Raw genomic sequence first — 19,004 nt, 5'->3', positions numbered from 1 at the left:
GAAGTGAGACTTACCAGCCTCTAGTTACCATGCTCTCTTTCAGATCCCTTTTTTGTATATTTGAACCACATTGGCAATGCGCCAATCCAGTGGTACAAACCCAGTCTCGATAGTGTCCATAAATATAAGAAATAGCGGTCTAGCTATCATGTCACTTAGTTTCTGGATGAGTAAGCAAGGGAATATTCTTCATCCTCCACAGAAGTAAAGGGATGCACAGGTATCTGGTCAGGTGTCTGGACTTTGATGGTAAAGTTGAAACATGCAGGTAATTCTCTTACTCACATCCCTTCTTCTGTATTCCTGGAAAGTGACAGAATTCTGGTTTTCTACCAGGGACAGCTGAAGGTCTGCCACAGGTGTGATGACCCTACGTATTTTAGCATATAGTGCAAGATACTGATGTGTGCACAGTGTGGAGGGAGAGATCATCCACCCTTATCCAGTGAGAACATTCAGTGTAACCTGTATGGTGCTTTAGGGCACTCATGCAGTCGCTGTTCTTTCTTCTTTGCCAACACCAGCTGGGAGCAGTTGGATGGTCAGCAGAAATGTACATGTGGAGGTAAGGCTGGGGGGGACGAGGAGGAGGAAGATCTATGGGGGCCAGCCTGAACAGGAAGGGCATCAAACTGTTATGGTGAGGAATAAGTTTCAAGAATCCAGGACTGCCTCTTGGAGGAAAATGTACACCACTGCTGATACCCTGAGAGATAGGGATGTGGAAACCACAAGGTTGGAGAGAGAGGAGGTGGTTGGCAGTTCTGATGCATCCTTTCATGAAGACCGTGCAGATGAGAATGGAAAGAAATGGCAAAAGCAGAAGGAAAAGTGCAAGGGAAAAACAAAAAGGAAAAATAGTGGTTCTCCCTCTCTGGAATGGGATCATTCGGTCCCACTCAGTCTAGTACATATATTAAAGGAAGGTCCAATGGTTCCCCTCTGGTCTACCTCTCTAACCAGTTGCAAGCCCTTGATAACAGCTCTTCTTCCTTGCCAGGGGAAGAGGCTAAGGGTGAGGTGCTGGAGGTGGTGGCAGGAGGGGTGGCGGAGGTCTTTAAGGAGGGAACCACAAGGGATGCTGGGTTTCTTTCTGAAAGCGATCTGGTTTCCTCTGGGAAGGATGCAACACTAAAGGCGAAAGGTGAAGGTAGGGATGTGAGTGAGGGGATGAATGTTTCAGTTTCTTTAAAAAGAAAAAGAAGGAAGACCTCTTTCTCTGATAAGGAGGAGGGAAGAATAAAAGGAAAACCATCCAACTCAGTCACCAATGATTGCAGCACTCACTATGTTGACACTTGGATTCATTAATGTTGCCAGCATTAAGTCAGATGCCGCTAGGTTTGTGACCTTTGGTTTTCTTAGCCAAGTTGAAGCTGACATTTAATTTTTACAAGAGACCAGGGTGACTGATTTGTTGGCCATATTCAAAGCTAAGCGTGATTGGAGGTGTGGAGCCTCCTACTGGTCTCTTGCAGCCGAGATGTATAGCAGAGTTGCGTTTTTTTTTTAAGACTGCACAAGTAGAATGCACATAGGTTATCAAGTTGTAAATGGGCAGATGCCTGATCTTGGATATTCTCATGGGAGGTCAAGAGTTATGTCTTATCAATATCTGGGGACCCCAGTAAAAGTGGGAGAGCAAAAACATTGAATAAGAAGGTTCTTCCAACAGCTTTCTAACCTCAGAAGCCTGCACAGAAGGTATATGTATCAGTACCTTTGGAAGAACCTAAAGTGTTTGGTCTTGACTGGGGGTAGCTGTGAGGAGGTCTTCAGTGTTAAATCCTTGCTCAAGAGATATCATTATGATAGACATGTATCTTTGGTTTTTGAGAGGGATTTGGGAAGCGCTGCTCGGCCCAACCCGTACAAGAAATGTAAGATGTCAGTGAGTTTGAAATTGGTCCCAGGTTGGGCTGGCAATTGATATGCTTAGGTCTGAATGGCTTAACATCCAAGTTTTATAAAGCCTTCAAGGAAGTTATGCTTCCTCTCTTAACTGTTTTTAATGAGTGTCTATCCTCTACCTAAGTCAATGAAGAGGTTACCCTAAATATTATTTCAAAGGGTAAAGACCTGTTTTGTATTGAGAATTGGCATCCCATAGCGCTTCCCAATACGGACAGAAAGATTTTGGCAAAAGTACTTCTCAGTAGTTTGAGGTTTTCACATAAGCTCTTTTCTGGGACTCAGAACTGTTCTGTTCACTGTCAAAGCATGTTTAGTGCTATGCTGAGAGACCAGAAGGCTGTGGAACAAAGCAAGGTGGGTCTCTGGACGGGGTTTTAACTTTCCCTGGATCAGGCAAAAGCTTTAGATCTGGCGGCAGGGTTTGCAAGTTGTTTAAAAACTTTGTGTTCAGAGGCTGAGAGTTTCCTACTTGTGAATGGTTGGGTTGGCAATTCTTTTTGGGGTTGGGTCTGATGTCCACCAGAAAATGCCCTCTGAGCCCCTTGATTTATGTGTTTGCTGTTGATCTCTTCCTCAGAAGGGTAGATGGGAGACTGTTGGTGGGTGTGAAGATGGTCATGGGGGTGCCAGGGTCAGTCTTGAGAACAGTGACATAGGCTAACAATGTTACTATCTTTGTCTCCACTGGAGAAGAGGCGAGGTGGGTGATATCAAAAGTTGACTGCTACTCGGAGGTCTCTGAGTCAAAGATCAATCTGGCTAAGTATTAGAGACTCTGGCTGGGAGAGAGAGATCCTGTTTTTTTTTTCTGGATACTCTCCTAGAACCCAAGGATTCCACTAAGATTTGAGGCAATGAATTCCATCAAAGGAATTATCCCGAGAAAAACTGGAAAGGCAGACTGAGGAATGCTGCTCAAAAGGTAGATCAGTGGAAAGAGTGTTCTTTGACCCTGAGATAAAGGGTTTACTTAATCAAGACTTACCTGCTGTCTTCGTAAATATACCTGGGGAGTGTATGCATTTTGCCAGAACCTTCTTGGTCATGGGTCTACAGCCTGTTCTTCTAACTGTTATAAAAGAATAGGTTAAACACAATCAAGAGGAAGGTTGCCATACAAGGAGACTAGTTGGGTTGGGTATGGTCAACCCAATGGTATTCCTTTTTTGGAAATTAATATTGCTAACATCAGGAAAGAGAGGACTCTGACCTGGGTATCCTCCTGTAAAGGATGGTTTTAGCTTTTCTTCCAGGAATGGGAGACAAGAAGGCGTGTGAGGGATTTTTCAACACCGCATAGACATCTACCGGCTTATTTTGCATCAGTACTGAATGTTTTATGGCAATGGAGTCTGATTATGTGGAAAGTCAGGGCACTGGTTGGCGTGTGCTTGACCATATTGTTTTAGCAACCCGCTTTCAGAGTCCATTGGTCCTCAAAGACTACCTAGGTCAGGATTTGAGGGTAAGTTTGTTTCTTTTAAATCCAAGAAGAATCCCCTTGAAGTTTTGGGACCTCACCTGGCACTACTTCTATGGTAAGCTATATGAAAGCGGCAAAATGAAGTACAGGAACGCAGAGGAAAGGGGTTGTCCTCAGAAAGTGTGTGGCATCACTCTGGAGAGCATGACACACTTCCTGCTTCAGTGTTCCTTTAATATAGAGGTATTCAAGAAGGTAGGATCTTCCATCAGTTGGCCTCGGCTAGCTGACCATGCCTATGCTGAGTGGTGTTATGGCACATTTAGAGATCTGGATGACAGGGATCCCTGCATTTTATTTTTAGGATGTGGAATGCACAGTGCTTAGTACTGACACAGCATAAAATCCTCCTCAAGGATGAGGTAAGTAGGAACATTTTTGGTGACCTGGTGAAGGTGCGTTTTCTGGAGTTTGAAATATTGGGTGAGCCTTGATCAACTTTTCTTTGGAGGGGTTTTTGCTTTGGGGTTCCCTAGCCTGGATAACTGTTTCCTGGTGGGGGTCTGGATTCCTTCACATTTGCTTTTTGTTTTTTGTTTAAACGCTAACAGTGAAAGTCTTACGGGACCCAAACTAAGGCTAGAGAACTGGAGGCCAGAAGTATTGTGCAACGTCCCGGCATTAGTGTATCTTGTCGCCACCACCAGCTAGAGTTTTGACAGGGAAATGCCCCTGTCACACCCCTAGCTTCCTATTGGTTAAAGTCCTGAAGGTTCTTGCAGCAGCGTCCAATAAGCTCCGCTGCCCAGTCTTACCCTTTCCCCCGCACCGCTGCGGAAAAGAAGCTCCGCTCCTGACACTGCGCTCCGGGCCCTGCTCACCACCGCTCCCCAGTCTTCCCCTTTCCCCCCCTGGCACTGCGGGCAACAAGCTTCGCTCCTGACACTGCGCTCCCGACACTGCTCACCACCTGTGCCCAGTGTTGCCCTTTCTCCCCGCGCCGCTGCGGCCAGGCAGCTCTGCTGATGACGCTGTGCTCCGGGTCCCGCTGAACACAGGTCCCCACTGAAGTCCTGCGGCTGTCACCTTCATGAACTGCCATCGCTGAGCTGTCGCACAGCAGCACTGACCACTGGCAAAAGGCTGCTCTGCCCTTCCTGCACAGGCAGTGCAGACACATGGCGACCGGCGGATGTCAGGGGCCTTGACGCACCCATCAGCCACACTCAACGGAGGGAGCGCTACAAGCGCAGATAAAACTGCAGTTGCTACGGGAAGGTGCTTCCATGTGGCTCTGTTTGGTGGCAGACCAGTTGGAACTCTCTGAAGATGGATCTCAGACCTCTGATTGAAGACCCTTTTACCGCTCTCAAGCCCCCCTATTTATACCCTTACTCACACCACATGACATGACAAACAGGTGTATTTACAGGCAGAGTATGATTTTATTAAAGTTAACCTCTCAAGCGCCGCAGCTGTGCAACTCACACACTGGAAATGACAAGAAAGGCTTGCACAGTGCATCTACATAAGACAAACATGTATGACATTTATAGAGGGGACCAGGATGATATTCTGGGACACTACAATTGCTTATGTTTTTGTTCTATGCTTTTAGACTGTGGGATATTGGTGTTATGTATGTACAGTAGAACCTCAACTAACGGCATTAATCCATCCGGAAGCAATGGACTTTAGTAGAAATCAATGTTAGTTTAGGACATTATTTTCTTAGGAATTAATGTAAATCCAATTAATTGGTTCTAGACATTCCAAAAACACACCAAACCCCATTTAATAGAGAATAACTCTGGTCTTTAATACCAAAAACAATAACAATACTGAATGAATATAAAACACAACTGTAAGACGGCCGTGTCGTATCCAGCTGCGAGTATTCTTGCAGCGGGACCCGACCCGAGCCCCTACAGGGACCAGTGCAGCACTCACCTCCCCTGCTGATCTGGCTCTTTGATGTGTCGGCTGGCGGTCAGCCAGCACATGCGCAGAGCCCGCGGCTGGGGAGGGACATTTCTGTGCAGGGCTCTGCAAAACCTGCACAGGAGCCAGGTTTCTCAGGAGCCAGCTGGAGGAGGATGGGGATGCTTTGCAACCGGCTACCCAGGAGGGGCTGAGGAGATCTAGCAGGAGATGCAGCGATCTGTCTCCTGCACCCCTCCTGGAGACCACCCGAGGTGGCCATCGGGCTAGCCAGGGTGAGGGACGGCGGCCCTCTGGGACCTCGGCTGCTGGGACTTCCAGCAAAGGCCCTCCTGGAGCCAGGCCAGGTACTTCTGGGGGAGACCCCAGTCCTACCATTGAGCACTGGGGGACACTGCGGCCTAGGGAGTATGTTACCGTCTTTGCTGCCAGGCTCGCTTCAAGGACCCAGGAGTACCGTGAGGCCGGTGGCACCATCAGAAGGCTTCAGGAGGAGTTAAAGGCAGCCAGGTCCCTGGCCAACAATTCAGGTGGTTCAAGGAGGGCCCAATACAACCAGGCCATCCAGGAATTGAAAAGCGAGATCCTCACCCTGGTTGAGAGGAGGGCGGCTATCTTCAGAAGTGCAGGTCGCTTTGCTGAGAAGCTGGGGAATTTGAAGGACCTAGTGTCCAACATGGAGCGGGCCCCTGCTGGAGAACTGCAGACAGAGGACAGTCAGCAGTCCCTGTGCAGTGACCTTCTAGCCGGACAAGCTACTATTATTTCAAGCTCAGACTCCTCTGGGGAAGAGGGTGAGGACAGTGGCCCGGGTGGCCCGGGGGGGGGGGGGGCAACTAAAGGCGTACATAAGACACCTGGAATCCCATGGAGGCCTGGAGGGTCTCTATTTTGGCAATGACCTTCCTGAGCGTGACCCCCAGGCTAAAAAGAAGAAAAGCAGCAAAAAGGTCACCCAGGTGGAGTACAGGTACGTCAGCCTTCCAGGGCAAGCCTCTGAACCAGGAAATGGATAGCCCCCGGGTCCGACCCAGCCTGGACTCTGCTAATGTGGGTTCAGTGCAAAGGAAGGGGGAGTGTGCTAGGCATCCTGATCCAAACACCCCCCTGGTTCATAATAAAGGAGGGGTGACGGGCAGAAGCTGGTGTCTGACAGCAAGATTCCTAAGTGTGGGGGTCATCCGGCATCAGATGATCCAGGTAAAATGTCAAAAAAGGCTGCAAAGGTGGGGGGTCATCCGGCGTCAGATGATCCAGGTAAAATGACAAAAAAGGCTGTGGAGGTGGGGGGTCATCCGGCGTCGTGTGGCCCCCAGAAAGGCCCTGCGGTGGGCCTAAGTAAGGGGGGTCACCTGGCGTCAGGTGATCCCAAGAGTTCAGGGAAGGTGGAGGAACAGGTGGTGGGTCATCCGGCGTCGGCTGGCACCCAGAAAGGCCCTGCGGTGGGCCTGGATAAAGGGGATTGCCCGGCGTCGGGTGGCCCCCAGAAAGGACCGGTGGTGGGCCTAAGTAAGGGGGGTCACCGGGCGTCGGGTGATCCCAAGAGTTCAGGGAAGGTGAAGGAAAAGGTGGGGGGTCATCCGGCGTCGGCTGGCCCCCAGAAAGGCCCTGCGGTGGGCCTAAGTAAGGGGGGGGGGTCACCCAGCGTCGGGTAATCCCAAAAGTTCACGGAAGGTGGGGGGTCATCTGGCGTCGGGTGGCCCCCAGAAAGGCCCTGTGGTGGGCCTGGATAAAAGGGGTTGCCCGGCGTTGGGTGATCCCAAACATCCTGGGAGGTTGGGGGGCCATCCGGCGTCGGGTGGCCCCAATAAGGGCCCTGCGGAGGACCCCCCAAAAAGTGGTTACCCAAGACAAGAACCTATGACAAATATGGAGACGGGGAGCGCGGCTGGAGGCTCTGTTTCCTGTCAGCGTTCCTATAAAGACTTCTGTCGGAATTCCTTTGCTGGGGTTACGCGGAGTATGATGGCAGGGGGCGGAGCCAAAGGTTCTGAGTGTGTGGCTGGAAGTCCCTTTTCCCCCATTGCTAAGGGGGGTGGGTCTGGAGGCTTGGAGGGGACTACATTTAAGAAACCCACCCTGGGTTGCTCCCCTGCAGGCATGGGGGGAGTGGCTGGGAAACCTCCGGGCCGCCAGGTGCCCCTTACTCTTCCGGCCAAGAGAGGAGTCATTACCAGTCTGGTCGCAAAGAATAAAGAGAATGATGAGCGTGAGAGTATGGAAGGCATGGAGGTGTGTGAAAAGGATGGAGGGAGCAACATGATAGCGAGTGGTGTGTGTGAAGGAGAGTCTAGGGGTGTAGGGAATCTAAATAATACAAAATTAAATGTTGGGTCGTCTGCTGGTGGAGGAGTATCTGAGGGAGATAAAGGGGATAATAAATTTACAAAAGTAACAAGTGAGGGTGGAGTGTCTGATGGTTTGGGGAGGAGTGGGGGCCCTTCACATCCCGGCTTCTGGGACCCCAGGTCACACGAGCTGTTCCTATCCGCCTTAAAGAGGGGAGAGAGGTCAGTCACTATAGAGGGTGAAAAGCGCGTCCTATCCTTTTGGATAAATAAGTTTGGCACAGGGGCCTTCCGGGAGCAAAAGCAGGGAGAAGAGGCATGGTCGCTTCCTACAGCTGGGCAGGGGGGGTCCAGAAGGAATGTGGTTCGTCTCTGATGGGGAGGCAGTGATGCCTGCCCTAACCGTACTAGGGTGGTGGAGCTTCTCCTCGGGATGGAATTCAGGGTGAGTGACATCTTTGCCCTGATCCACCCATTTGGGACCTCCCTGTTTGATGTTAGCTTTGTGAGACCAGAGGGGCTCGAGTTCTTCTGGTCAAAATACGAGCTGGCTCAGACGGAGCCCGAGTGGAGGGATTTTGCGGTTTAAGCAATTTCCCGCTAGAATGACACTAAGAGAGTGACCGTTCTGACTAGTAACTAGTCTCTCTCTTATGTTGACATCATGACCTGGATGGGCAGTTATGGGGAGATTCTCCATCCTCCCCTGAAAAACAGGGACGCACACAGTATCTGGTCAGGGGCCTGGACTTTCATGGTAAAGTTGAAACGTGCAGGTAATTCCGTTACCCACATCCTTTCTTCTGCGTTCCTGGGAAGGGTCTGCCACAGGTGCGGGGACCGCACACATTTCAGTGCACAGTGTAAGGTGCTGGTGTGTGCGCTGTGTGGGGGCAGAGACCACCCATCCTCATCCTGTGGCAGCATTCAGTGTAACCTGTGTGGTGCTTTAGGGCACCCATTCAGTCATTGTCCCTTATCCTTTGCCAACATTGGCCAAGCTCAGTCAGAGGGTCAGCGGGCCCGTCGCTCCAGGGGCGAAGCTGGTGGTAACAGGGTCTCGGCAGGGTGCCTGACCAGCCAGGGCAGGAGGGGATTCGATCTGCTGAGGCCCCAAGGGATAGCAATGTGGATGAGGAAACCAGAAGGATGGAGAGAGAGGAGGTGGCTGCCAGTTCTGCCAGATCCTCCCGTGAAAGTGCGGACGAGGAAAACGAGAAATGGCAAAAGCAGAAAAAAAGGGTAAAGGAAGAACAAGAAAAATAGGGGTTCTTCCTCTCTAGAGTGGGATGACTCAGTCCCACTCACTCTGGTGCAGATACCAAAGGAAGGCCCCATCGGTTCCCTTACGGTCGACCTTGTGGATGTCCACATTCGGCACACCCCACGGTGCACGAGATTCACTTGGTTAAGAGGCAGTTATTGCAGGTCTAGGATAGATAGGCTTTATTTAAAGGAGGAAGCCGTCTCCTCACCGTTATCGGTGGTGGAGGTGGAGTTCTCTGACCACTGTATGATTCTTTTTTCTCTGAATGTCACAGAGACCGCTCGGATGGGCAAAGGTTTATGGAAGTTGAATTCGTCACTCCTGGAAGAAGCGGAAATAAGACGGTCCTTTGAGAATTTTCTTCAGAGCCAGGAACCGCTACTGGGCCTGTGCAGCAGTAAGTCAGAGTGATGGGAGATGTTCAAACGTCGGGTAAGAAGGTTCTTCCGACAGATCTCCAACCTCAGAAGCCTGAACAGAAAGCGTACGTATCAGAGCCTGAGGAGGAAACTCGAGCGTTTGGTCTCGACTGGAGGTAGCTGCGAAGAGATCTCCAGAGTGAAATACCTGCTCAAGCGATTTCAGTATGATAGACATGCATCTTTTGTTCTTGAGAGGGACTTTGGGAAGTACCGCTCGCCTGACCCCTACAAGAACTGTAAAATGTCAGTGAATTGTAAATTGGTTACAGGTCTGCTAGACAGTATGGGCTCCTTGAAAAGGTCCAGATCAGGGATCCTGGAGGTTGTCAGATCCTTCTACTCGCATCTCTTGGGCGGGAAAGAACTTAATCGGGACGGAATCTCGACTTTCCTGGCAGAAACCGTTCCCGAACCAGGAGTAGACCCCTCTCTTGGCGTTTTGACAGAAGCAATTACGAAAGAGGAAGTCGGACTGGCGATTGATAGGCTTCGGTCCAAAAAGTCGCCAGGATCAGACGGCTTAACATCTGACTTTTATAAAGCCTTTAAGGAAATTTTGGTTCCCCACTTGATCGAGGTTTTTAATGAATGTCTATCCTTGGGCGCTGTGCCGGAGTCAATGAGGAAGTAGGCCCTAATTATTCTGTCAAAGGGTAAAGATCCGCTCCGTATTGAGAATTGGCATCCCATAGCGCTCCTCAATTTGGACAGAAAGATTCTGGCAAAAGTGCTGTTCAGTAGGTTGGTGAAATTTGCACCCCAGCTCCTTTCTGGGGCTCAGCACTGTTCTGTTCCCGGTCGAAGCACGTTTAGTGCCATGCTAAGTGTCCGGGAGGCTGTGGAGCAGGGCAGGGCGGGTCTCTGGAAGGGGTTTTTACTTTCCCTGGATAAGGCTAAAGCTTTTGATCGAGTAAACCACAAGTACCTTTGGTCTGTCCTTTTGAGATATGGTCTGCCGGTGGGGTTCGTAAAATGGTTAAAAACATTGTATTTGGGGGCCAAGAGTTTCCCGCTCGTGAACGCTTGGGTGGGCCGTCCTTTTGTAGTCGGGTCTGAAGTCCGTCAGGTATGCCCTCTGAGTCCCTTGCTTTATGCGTTCGCTGTCGATCCCTTCCTCAGAAGGATAGATGGGCTACCGTTGGCGGGGGTGAGGATGGACCCAGGGGTGCCGGACCTGGCCTTGAGGACAGTGGCGTACGCTGATGACATTACTATCTTTGTCTCCTCTCATGAGGAGGCGGGGTGGGTGATGTCGGAAGTTGTCCGCTACTCGGAGGTCTCCGGGTCAAAGATCAATTGGGAAAAGTCTGAGAGTCTCTGGGTGGGAGGGGGAGATCCTGCTTTTGATCTTCCGGACACTCTCTAAGAACCCTATGATTCCGCTAAAATTTTAGGCATCGATTTCGAATAGGGAATTATCCTGAGAAAAACTGGGAAAGCTGGTTGAGGAATGCCGCTCAAAAGGTGGATCAATGGAAAGGGTGGTCTTTGACCCTGAGAGAAAGGGTTTGCTTGATCAAGGCTTAACTGCTCCCTTTGTTAATGTACCTGGGAAGTGTCTGTATTTTGCCAGAACCTCTTTGGTCACGGGTCTACAGCCTGTTCTTCCAGCTGCTATGGGGGAATAGGTTGAACCCAGTCAAGAGGGAGGTTACTTACCATACGAGGAGACTAGACGGGTTGGGTATGGTCAACCCAGTGGCATTCCTTGTGAATACCTTTTTAAAAGCTAATTTCACAAACCTCTGGAAAGAGAGGGCTCCTCCGTGGGTATCTTCCTGTAAGGGATGGTTTCAGCCATTCTTCAAGTAGTGGGAGACAGAAGGGCGTGTGAAGGATTTTCGTACACCGCACGGACATCTTCCGGCTTACGTTGCACCAGTTATGAAGGTTTTACGCCAATGGGGGCTGACCGTGGGGGAAGTCAGGATGCTGGCTAGGCGTGTGTGGGACCAGGGTTTTGGCAACCCACTTTCAGAATCCATTGGCCCTCAGAGACTGCCCAGGTGGGGATTTGAGGGTGGGTTTGTTTCTTCTAAATTCGGTAAGAATCCCCTCAAAGTATTGGGACTTGACCTGGCGCTGCTTCCATGGTAAGCTGTATGTGGGGGACAACTTGAAGCACAAGAACACCGAAGACAGGGGCTGTCCCCGGGAGGAGTGTGGCAACACTCTGGAGAGCATGGACCACTTCCTGCTTCATTGTCCCTTTTAATATAGAGGTATACAAGAGGGTAGGGGCTTCCATCGGTTAGCCTCGGCTGGCTGACCTTACCTACGCCGAATGGTGTTATGGAGCATTCAGAGATCTGGGTGGCAGGGACAGCTGCACTTTATTTTTAGTAAGTCTAGTGGTTAGATATTACAAGTGGAACGCACAGTGTTTAGTATCGACGCAGCATAAAATCCTCCTCGAGGACGAGGTAAGTAGGAATATTCTCGGTGACCTGGTGAAGGTGCGTTCTCTGGAGTTTGAAAGATTGGGTAGGCCTCGAGCAGCCTTCCTTTGGAGGGGTTTTAGCTTTGCGGTTCCCTAGCCTGGAGAACTGTTTCCCTGTGGGGGGCTGTATTCTTTCACCCTAGCTTTGTGTTTTGTTTTAAGTTAAAAGTTGAATAAAAGGCTTACGGGACCCGAACCAGGGCTGGAGGTAATGGTTATATTTTTGTTATTTATTTTTCTGTATATTTAGGCTGTGGATTATTATGCATTATATGGTTTTGTGGGTGGTATTATGTGTTTATGGTTTTTTCGTGGGTGGTATCATGTTTCATGGGTGGTATTATGTGTTTTCGTGGGAGGTATTATGTTGAGTTTTTGTGGGGGGGTTAGTATTATGTTCTGTGGGTGTGTTTTAAAAAAAAATGAAACTATGTTCATAAGCATGATTGGCAGGTATTGGCAGTGGACCAGGGGATGGGTAGAGGGTAATACGTGTGTAGTTTAGAGTGGAGGGGGGGGGGGGGGGAATATATATATTTATTCTTGTTTTACCAATATGTGTTTTTTTCTCTGTTTAGTAGGTTGGAATATGCACCACGGGATTATGGAATAGGTTGTCTAGTTTTTGTTGTGATGTTTTGTTATGTAAATGTTGTTGTGTAGATGGGACGTGTGAGATTGGGGATGCGGCCGGACCGGTTGTCACTCTTCTACTGTTTCTGTAAAATTTTGTAAATATAAATATATGTTTGGGTATTATTTCTTGCAAATATTTCTGTTATTTTTGCAAATATTTCTGTTTTGTAAATGTGTATATATATTTCTTGCGATTGCATTTGGCAAATATTTCTGTTATTTTCGGTTATTTTTGCAAATATTTCTGTTCTGTAAATGTGTGTGTATATATATTTCTTGTGATTGCATTTGGCAAATTTTTCTGTTATTTTGCTATTTTTGTTATTACGCCCTGTAATGTTTTTTACTTTTATAATAAAAAGATTATCACTGTGTTATCTGTGCTTTGACATAGGACTGCAGTATTTATTTGCAAACGTTTCTTTACTGTACTCATCTGTACAGTACTTACATTTTGCAGTACAGTGGGGATTCAGGAGGCAGGTAGCGTTCAGCTGTCACTTTGGGGATTTAGCTGCTGTACTGTGTCAGGAGGCAGGCAGACACAGCAACGTTCAGCCGGCACTGTGCACTGTGGAGAGGGGAGGGGGAGGAGTAGGCTCGCACTGATGCAGGAGAAGCAGGAAGTGACTGGCATCAGCTGCGCGCCAGCTCACTAAGCGGTGCCCGGGGTCATGGAGTGGTTGGCGCCCTTATCTGAGGAATGCAACTTTATTTGAGGAACCACCACTGCCCTGACACATCGACTTTAGTTGAAAACAGCTTTACTTAAGAGCAATGCTACTCAAGGGTTTACTGTATATCATGTGTACTATGTATATTATGTTTTATATGTTTTTGTGAGTGGTTGATATGTTATATGTTAAGCGTGGGTGGGTGGCTGGATGTGTTAAGGGGAGTTGGTAAACTCTGGGGGAGGAGAGGGAGAAAAAAAGGGGGAAATCTATATGTATTTTATTCCTTATATGTTTTACAAATATGTTTGCTAGGTGTTGGCAGTGGACCAGAGTATAGCGGAAGGGTATTTGGCGTGGGTGTGAATATAGGGGATGGGTACACAGTATGCATATGTTATCTTACTAATGTGTGTTTTTTGTTACTTTTCTGAGTAGGTTGGAGTCTGTGGGATTATTAGATATGATTTTCTTTATTTTGTAATTTATATTGTATATGTATATATTTTTGTATTTTGATCATTTGTGTTGGCAAATTATGTTCTTTGCAATTTTGGCAATTTTCCGATTATTTTGTTATTATCCCTAGTTATGCTTTTTACTTTTCTAATACAAATATCTGCTGTATGTAAGCCCTGTGATACAGAACACTGCATCCCTCATGTTACTGAATTGTGTTGCCTTAATTACACAGGGAACTTCCTACCACTGAATTGTAAAGTGAATTGGCACACTGGCTTTAAGGACATGATGGAGACTCTGCTGAATTCAGAGAGACAGGATCAGTCGTCAGATCTGATTGTCCCTGTGCTTATCTACTGGTAACTCCGGAGATCATGTTATATGGCAGTGAATAGAAACATGTAAAATATTACATTTGGTACAAAATACAATAAATAATCCCCTAAATATGCTTCTGAGGGTGAGCAAAGACCATTAATACCCAATGTTACTGCTCTTAGAAGGCTGGTACCTGGCTGTCCAAGAGTCCCTACTCATACAGTAATACAGAGATGGGTCGTTGGATCCCAGCATGCAGTGGCCATTTTGGTCAAATAACTGAGATCATAGAGGATGCCTCGGGAAGGTGCTGGCGGTTTCTCTATTTGGTGTTTGCTGTGGAATTTCTTCCTTAAATGTTCACACGGAGCGGAAACACCGAACAGTGTCCACTGTGGGAAAACTTTACGGCAAATTCTGCAACATTTTTGTATAAAAATCTGCTTCAAAATTTTGACATAAATATTAATTCCGACTAGAAATTGCTTGATATCTGCAGCTGATTTTAGTAGATACACCACTTTCCTCACCTTGGAATACATAGCGCCATCCGTGCTCCCCGCTTCAGGCAGCCTCTAGTGAGCGCTGGTCAGGAGATGCAGAAGTAGAATCACTTGACCAGTGGCTCAGCGCTCCTAGAGGCTTCCAGAGAACCTCTACTGGGTGCACTGATGGGCCATGTATTCAAAGGCGAGGGGAACGATACAGCTATTAAAATCAGCTGCGGATATGCAGTTGTCAAATGCAAGTTTTTATGTAGAAACTGCAGAGGGATTCAGCACAGTGGATATTTACACCCCATGTGAACGGACCCTTAATCAAGTTCAACTCTCAGCAAGGATTTCAGACGAAGCAGCTTTTCTTTTAAGAATAATTTATTGTAGCTCCAATATAGAGCAGAACTAAATAATGTGAGTAAAACAGCAGTTTATGTACCTATAATGTAGGGGCGGCATAGAACACTCAGCCAATCATAAGTTAGCACCTATATCCTATTCAGATGATGTCTTTAAAAAAGCTTTAGCTAGCAGTATGGACGCCTGTCCTAATTTGGAAGCCGCCCGTCTCCCGCCCACATCACCCATCAGTCTAGAAAACGTTTCAATTAGTGCTACTGTAACTCCACCTGTTTCACGAAGGAAAAAACCCAATGAGATATGTGATAGAAAGTAATATTATTATCACTATTCTCTTATATTAGAAGCATATTATCAGTTTTATATTTCATCCTATCAGCTGAGGGAACCTGTAAAATAATGACACAAAAATGCAGCAGAACAAAAGTACCCAGCAGCTCCGCCTCGTACAGATGAGTTATTCTGATGTTCTTTATCTCTTGTCTCGTAGCGCTGGATGTCTACTTGAAGATGAAATTGAAATGAAGGAAGTTCTTACAACAGCTGAACATATGACAGGTACATCGCTCTGTGGTAGTCCTGTATGTGCTCCTGGTCTCTGATCCTCCTCTTTCACTGAGCCCCAATACACCAATCAATACCAGTCTGTCCGCTGTCTCTAACACCATGTCCTTTCTCTACCTAAAACTGACCTCCTGTTTCCACCCTCTACTAACCGACGTCATCCTGACATCTCCATCTCAGTGTGTGGTGCCACCATAACTCCCAGCATGTCCGCTGCCTTGGGGTTTTATTCAACTCTGATCTCTCATTTACCCCTATATCCAATCTCTGGCCCAAACATGTCAGCTGCACCTCAAGAACATCGCAAGAATCCGCTCTTTTCTCACTATGAACACGCTAAAAACACTCACTGTTGCCCTCATCCACTCTTGGTTCGATTATTGCAACTCTCTGCTGATCGGCTTTCCCTGTACCAAACTCTCCCTTCTCCGATCCATCCTAAATGCGGCAGCCAGGCTCATCCTTCTGTCCAGCCGCTACTCGGACGCCTCTGCCCTGTGCCGGTCACTGCACTGGCTGCCTGTTAATACAGAATACAATTTAAAGTCACTACCCTCATCCATATATCTCTCCATAGCACTGCTCCGGCCTACATGGCCTCCCTCATCTCAATCCCCCACCGAGCCCACGCTCTCAGCTCTGCTAATGAAATCAGATTAAGTGCCCCTTTAATTCAAACCTCTCATTACGGCTTCCAAGACTTCTCCAGAGCAGCACCAGTCCTCTGGAATGTGCTACCAAAAGCTATCTGGGCAATCACTGACAGTCTAAACTTCAGGCGTGGTCTAGAAAACGCACCTCTGCAGGGAAGCATACCATATTCCCTAAGCCAAACGCTTCTGTACTCCACCTGATAACATGCTCCCTGTCCTATCGACTGCAATTCCTGCTAGCCATAATCAACTGACACCTGCAGTCATACCAATTCAGCCACTATATGACCAACCAATACTAGGACACTAATCAATACACCAATAAATATCAGTGCAAATACACCAACCAATACAAACACACGAATCAATACTAGTATGCCAAACGATGCCAATACACTAATCAATATACCAATACAACAACCAATAACAATACAAGTACACTAACCAATAACAATATCGCAATCAATGCCAATGGACCAACCATTGCCAACCCAATCCATACTTGTAAACTAACCAATATACCCTAGCCACTATAAATACACCAATAAGCATGTATAGCTTTTTCAGACAATACAGTCACCAATACCGTACAATACACTACACCAATCAATAGACGTATACCAACACATACCAGTAAACTAACTAATACCCATAGTCCAGACAATAGCAATACAGCAAACCATTCCTGTTCACCAAACAATACCTCAACCAACACAGGGAAGAGCTCCATAATGTGACTACCAGTCAAAATGTGTCTTATAAACAAAACCAGTCCCATCTACATATGGATATGGCTTATATACTGTACGTATATGTATGACCTGTATGCATATGTATGATATGTACACAGTATGTGTTTGACTTTTATATCTATATAACAAATACTGGTGTATGCAGTTTGTGCAGACAGTGGAAATGATTTGCTCTCCTTCTCCCCTAGGATTCTTCCCTACCGTGGTCATCACCCATGAGCTCAGGGCAGATCTGTCCAACATTAAGGAGAAATTCCGACAGATGGGAGTGAAGAACCTGTTCTCTCTGGAAAACTACACAGAGGAAGACCACATGAAGACCCGGGGAAAACATGGGACCATCTTAAGGTGTCTTCAGGAGATCATCAAAGACGTGGAGTTCCGGATGCTGGAGGAACGTGATGCCATCGGTGAAAGAATTGACCGAAAAAGGATCCTGCTGGAATTTGCGCATAAAAGAGAACTAGAGAAACAACAGGAAAAAAGAAACCATTAATGTCTCTTATGTTGCCATCATAGTAACATAGTATATTAGGCTGAATGAAGACAATGTCCATCTAGTTCAGCCTGTTTCCACCCACCCCCCAGTTGATCCAGAGGAGGCAATAAGGCAGAAGCTAATTTAGCCCATTTAGGGAAAACATTCCTTCCTAATTCCATAATGGTAGCCAGAATAATACCTTGATCAATGTTTGAAAGTTCCTACTGACTCCAAGATCCGTGTCAACAACCCTGCTGGTCACCTAATGTCTATATCTTGTAATATTGTAGCGCTCTAGAAAAACATCTAGTCCCCTCATAAACTCTTCTATGGATTTTGCCATCACCACGTCCCCAGGCAGAGAGCTCCACAGTCTGACTGCTCTTACAGTAAAGAACCCCCTTCGTGTTGGTGATGAAACCTGCTTTCTTCTAGACATAGCGGATGCCCTCTTGTTACCGTCGCAGTCCTGGGTATAAACAGATCCTGGGAGAGATCCTTGTATTGTCCCCTCATGTACTTATACATAGTTATTTGATCACCCCTTAACCGTCTTTTTTCCAGGTTTAATAATACTCATTTTGATGCCTCTCTGGGTATTCTAGTCCTTCCATTCTATTTATTAATTTAGTTGTCCTTCTTTGAACCCCCTCAAGCACTACAGCGATATCACCTAGTTGATAATAAAAAAAAGCGTCATTACCCCTCTGGTGACAATAGTTTATATTTCAGTCCCATAGCAATACAATTTTCACACCATATGAATCAGAACTTTGATATTGGGATATTGGCTGGTAACAGCTTTCTTGGCAGATCTGGATACAAGGAGGATTTCTGGCAGTCCCTGACCCCCCACTGCAGTAAGTGCCTCTTTACTGCTTGACCACATATTGCTTCTATACCCGCACTTTGAGCGCCAGAACTTATATATTTTTTGGGGGCTACTTGCTCTTATGACCGAGGTATTCTATTCTTTTGGGCTGTTCCATTTGTGCTCTCTGCTTCTGGATGTCCTGGATGATAAGGTGTTTGATGCTGGCAGTATAGTGTTTTTATATGAGCCTTTCCTGACTACGAGTTAGACTTTCTGCATGAGTCAGTGTGCAGTCTAGCAGATGGTCTGAGAGTCAGCAAGAGAGATCCTAGTCTGCAAGTGAGTGAACCCCACAGACACGGATTGGTGTGTGTGTGGACAGAATGGAAGAAGCTGAGCGATTCCCTTCTGCTTGGCCTGGGACCAGCCTACCCAATATCTGCCAGTGCTACACCTAAGCAGTGAGTGAGAGGAGCTGCCATGCAGTGCTAAGTGCAACTTCTAAACGTGAGTGTTGACTTGGAGAGACCGAGAGAGAGAGAGAGAGAGAGACCAAGACCGAGACAGAGAGAGAGAGACTGAGAGAGAGAGAGACGGAGAGACTGAGACCAGGAACAGAGCCCCACAGATAACTGGGACTGTGGACTTGTCTGTCATCCTGTGAATCCTCCCTGCCACACCACAATTGTGTTGGCACCGGTACCCTGCCGGCGTGTTTAAAGGTTTCTAAATTGTAACTGTTTTCTACAAGTAAACGAGCTCAACTAACTGTTACTGGTTTTGCTCTGAAATGTTATCCCTGTGTGTGGACTCTTTATTTACAACTTCTGGCTTTATCACAGAGGATATAATCGTGGCATCATGAGTGACAAACAGGACTTAAGGTAAGCCATCTACTGGGTTACCCTGTGAAACTCCCCCAGCAGTAAGCTATACCACCCGCCTCCTCCATCTGTACTGCCAACCGAAACCTCCCATTGCTGACTTCTGGCTTCCTTTCTGACTATGCTACCTGCCTCATCCATCTGTGGTGTAAACCAAGACCTTCCGTTGCTGACTCCTGGCTCTTCCTTGACTACTCTACAGACCTGTGGCTAT

General features: G+C 47.3%; 1 protein-coding gene across 1 annotated transcript in view; it reads left to right on the top strand.

Moving 5' to 3' along the window:
* LOC136577231 (uncharacterized) overlaps nt 1-18,672 on the top strand; it is a 33,269-nt gene extending 14,597 nt beyond the window's left edge. Inside the window, exons 2-4 of the mRNA XM_066577038.1 lie at nt 13,700-13,826; nt 15,133-15,200; nt 16,800-18,672. Coding sequence (XP_066433135.1) covers nt 13,700-13,826; nt 15,133-15,200; nt 16,800-17,107 — 503 coding nt within the window. The 3' untranslated portion in view covers nt 17,108-18,672. The remainder of the gene's footprint in view (nt 1-13,699; nt 13,827-15,132; nt 15,201-16,799) is intronic.
* Nucleotides 18,673-19,004: the final 332 nt, after the last annotated feature.

This window comes from Eleutherodactylus coqui, chromosome 8, assembly GCF_035609145.1.
Source record: "Eleutherodactylus coqui strain aEleCoq1 chromosome 8, aEleCoq1.hap1, whole genome shotgun sequence".
In the NCBI taxonomy this organism is placed as follows: domain Eukaryota; kingdom Metazoa; phylum Chordata; class Amphibia; order Anura; family Eleutherodactylidae; genus Eleutherodactylus; species Eleutherodactylus coqui.
The sequence above is the reverse complement of the archived record's forward strand: the minus strand, read 5'-3'. Positions and strand labels throughout refer to the sequence as shown.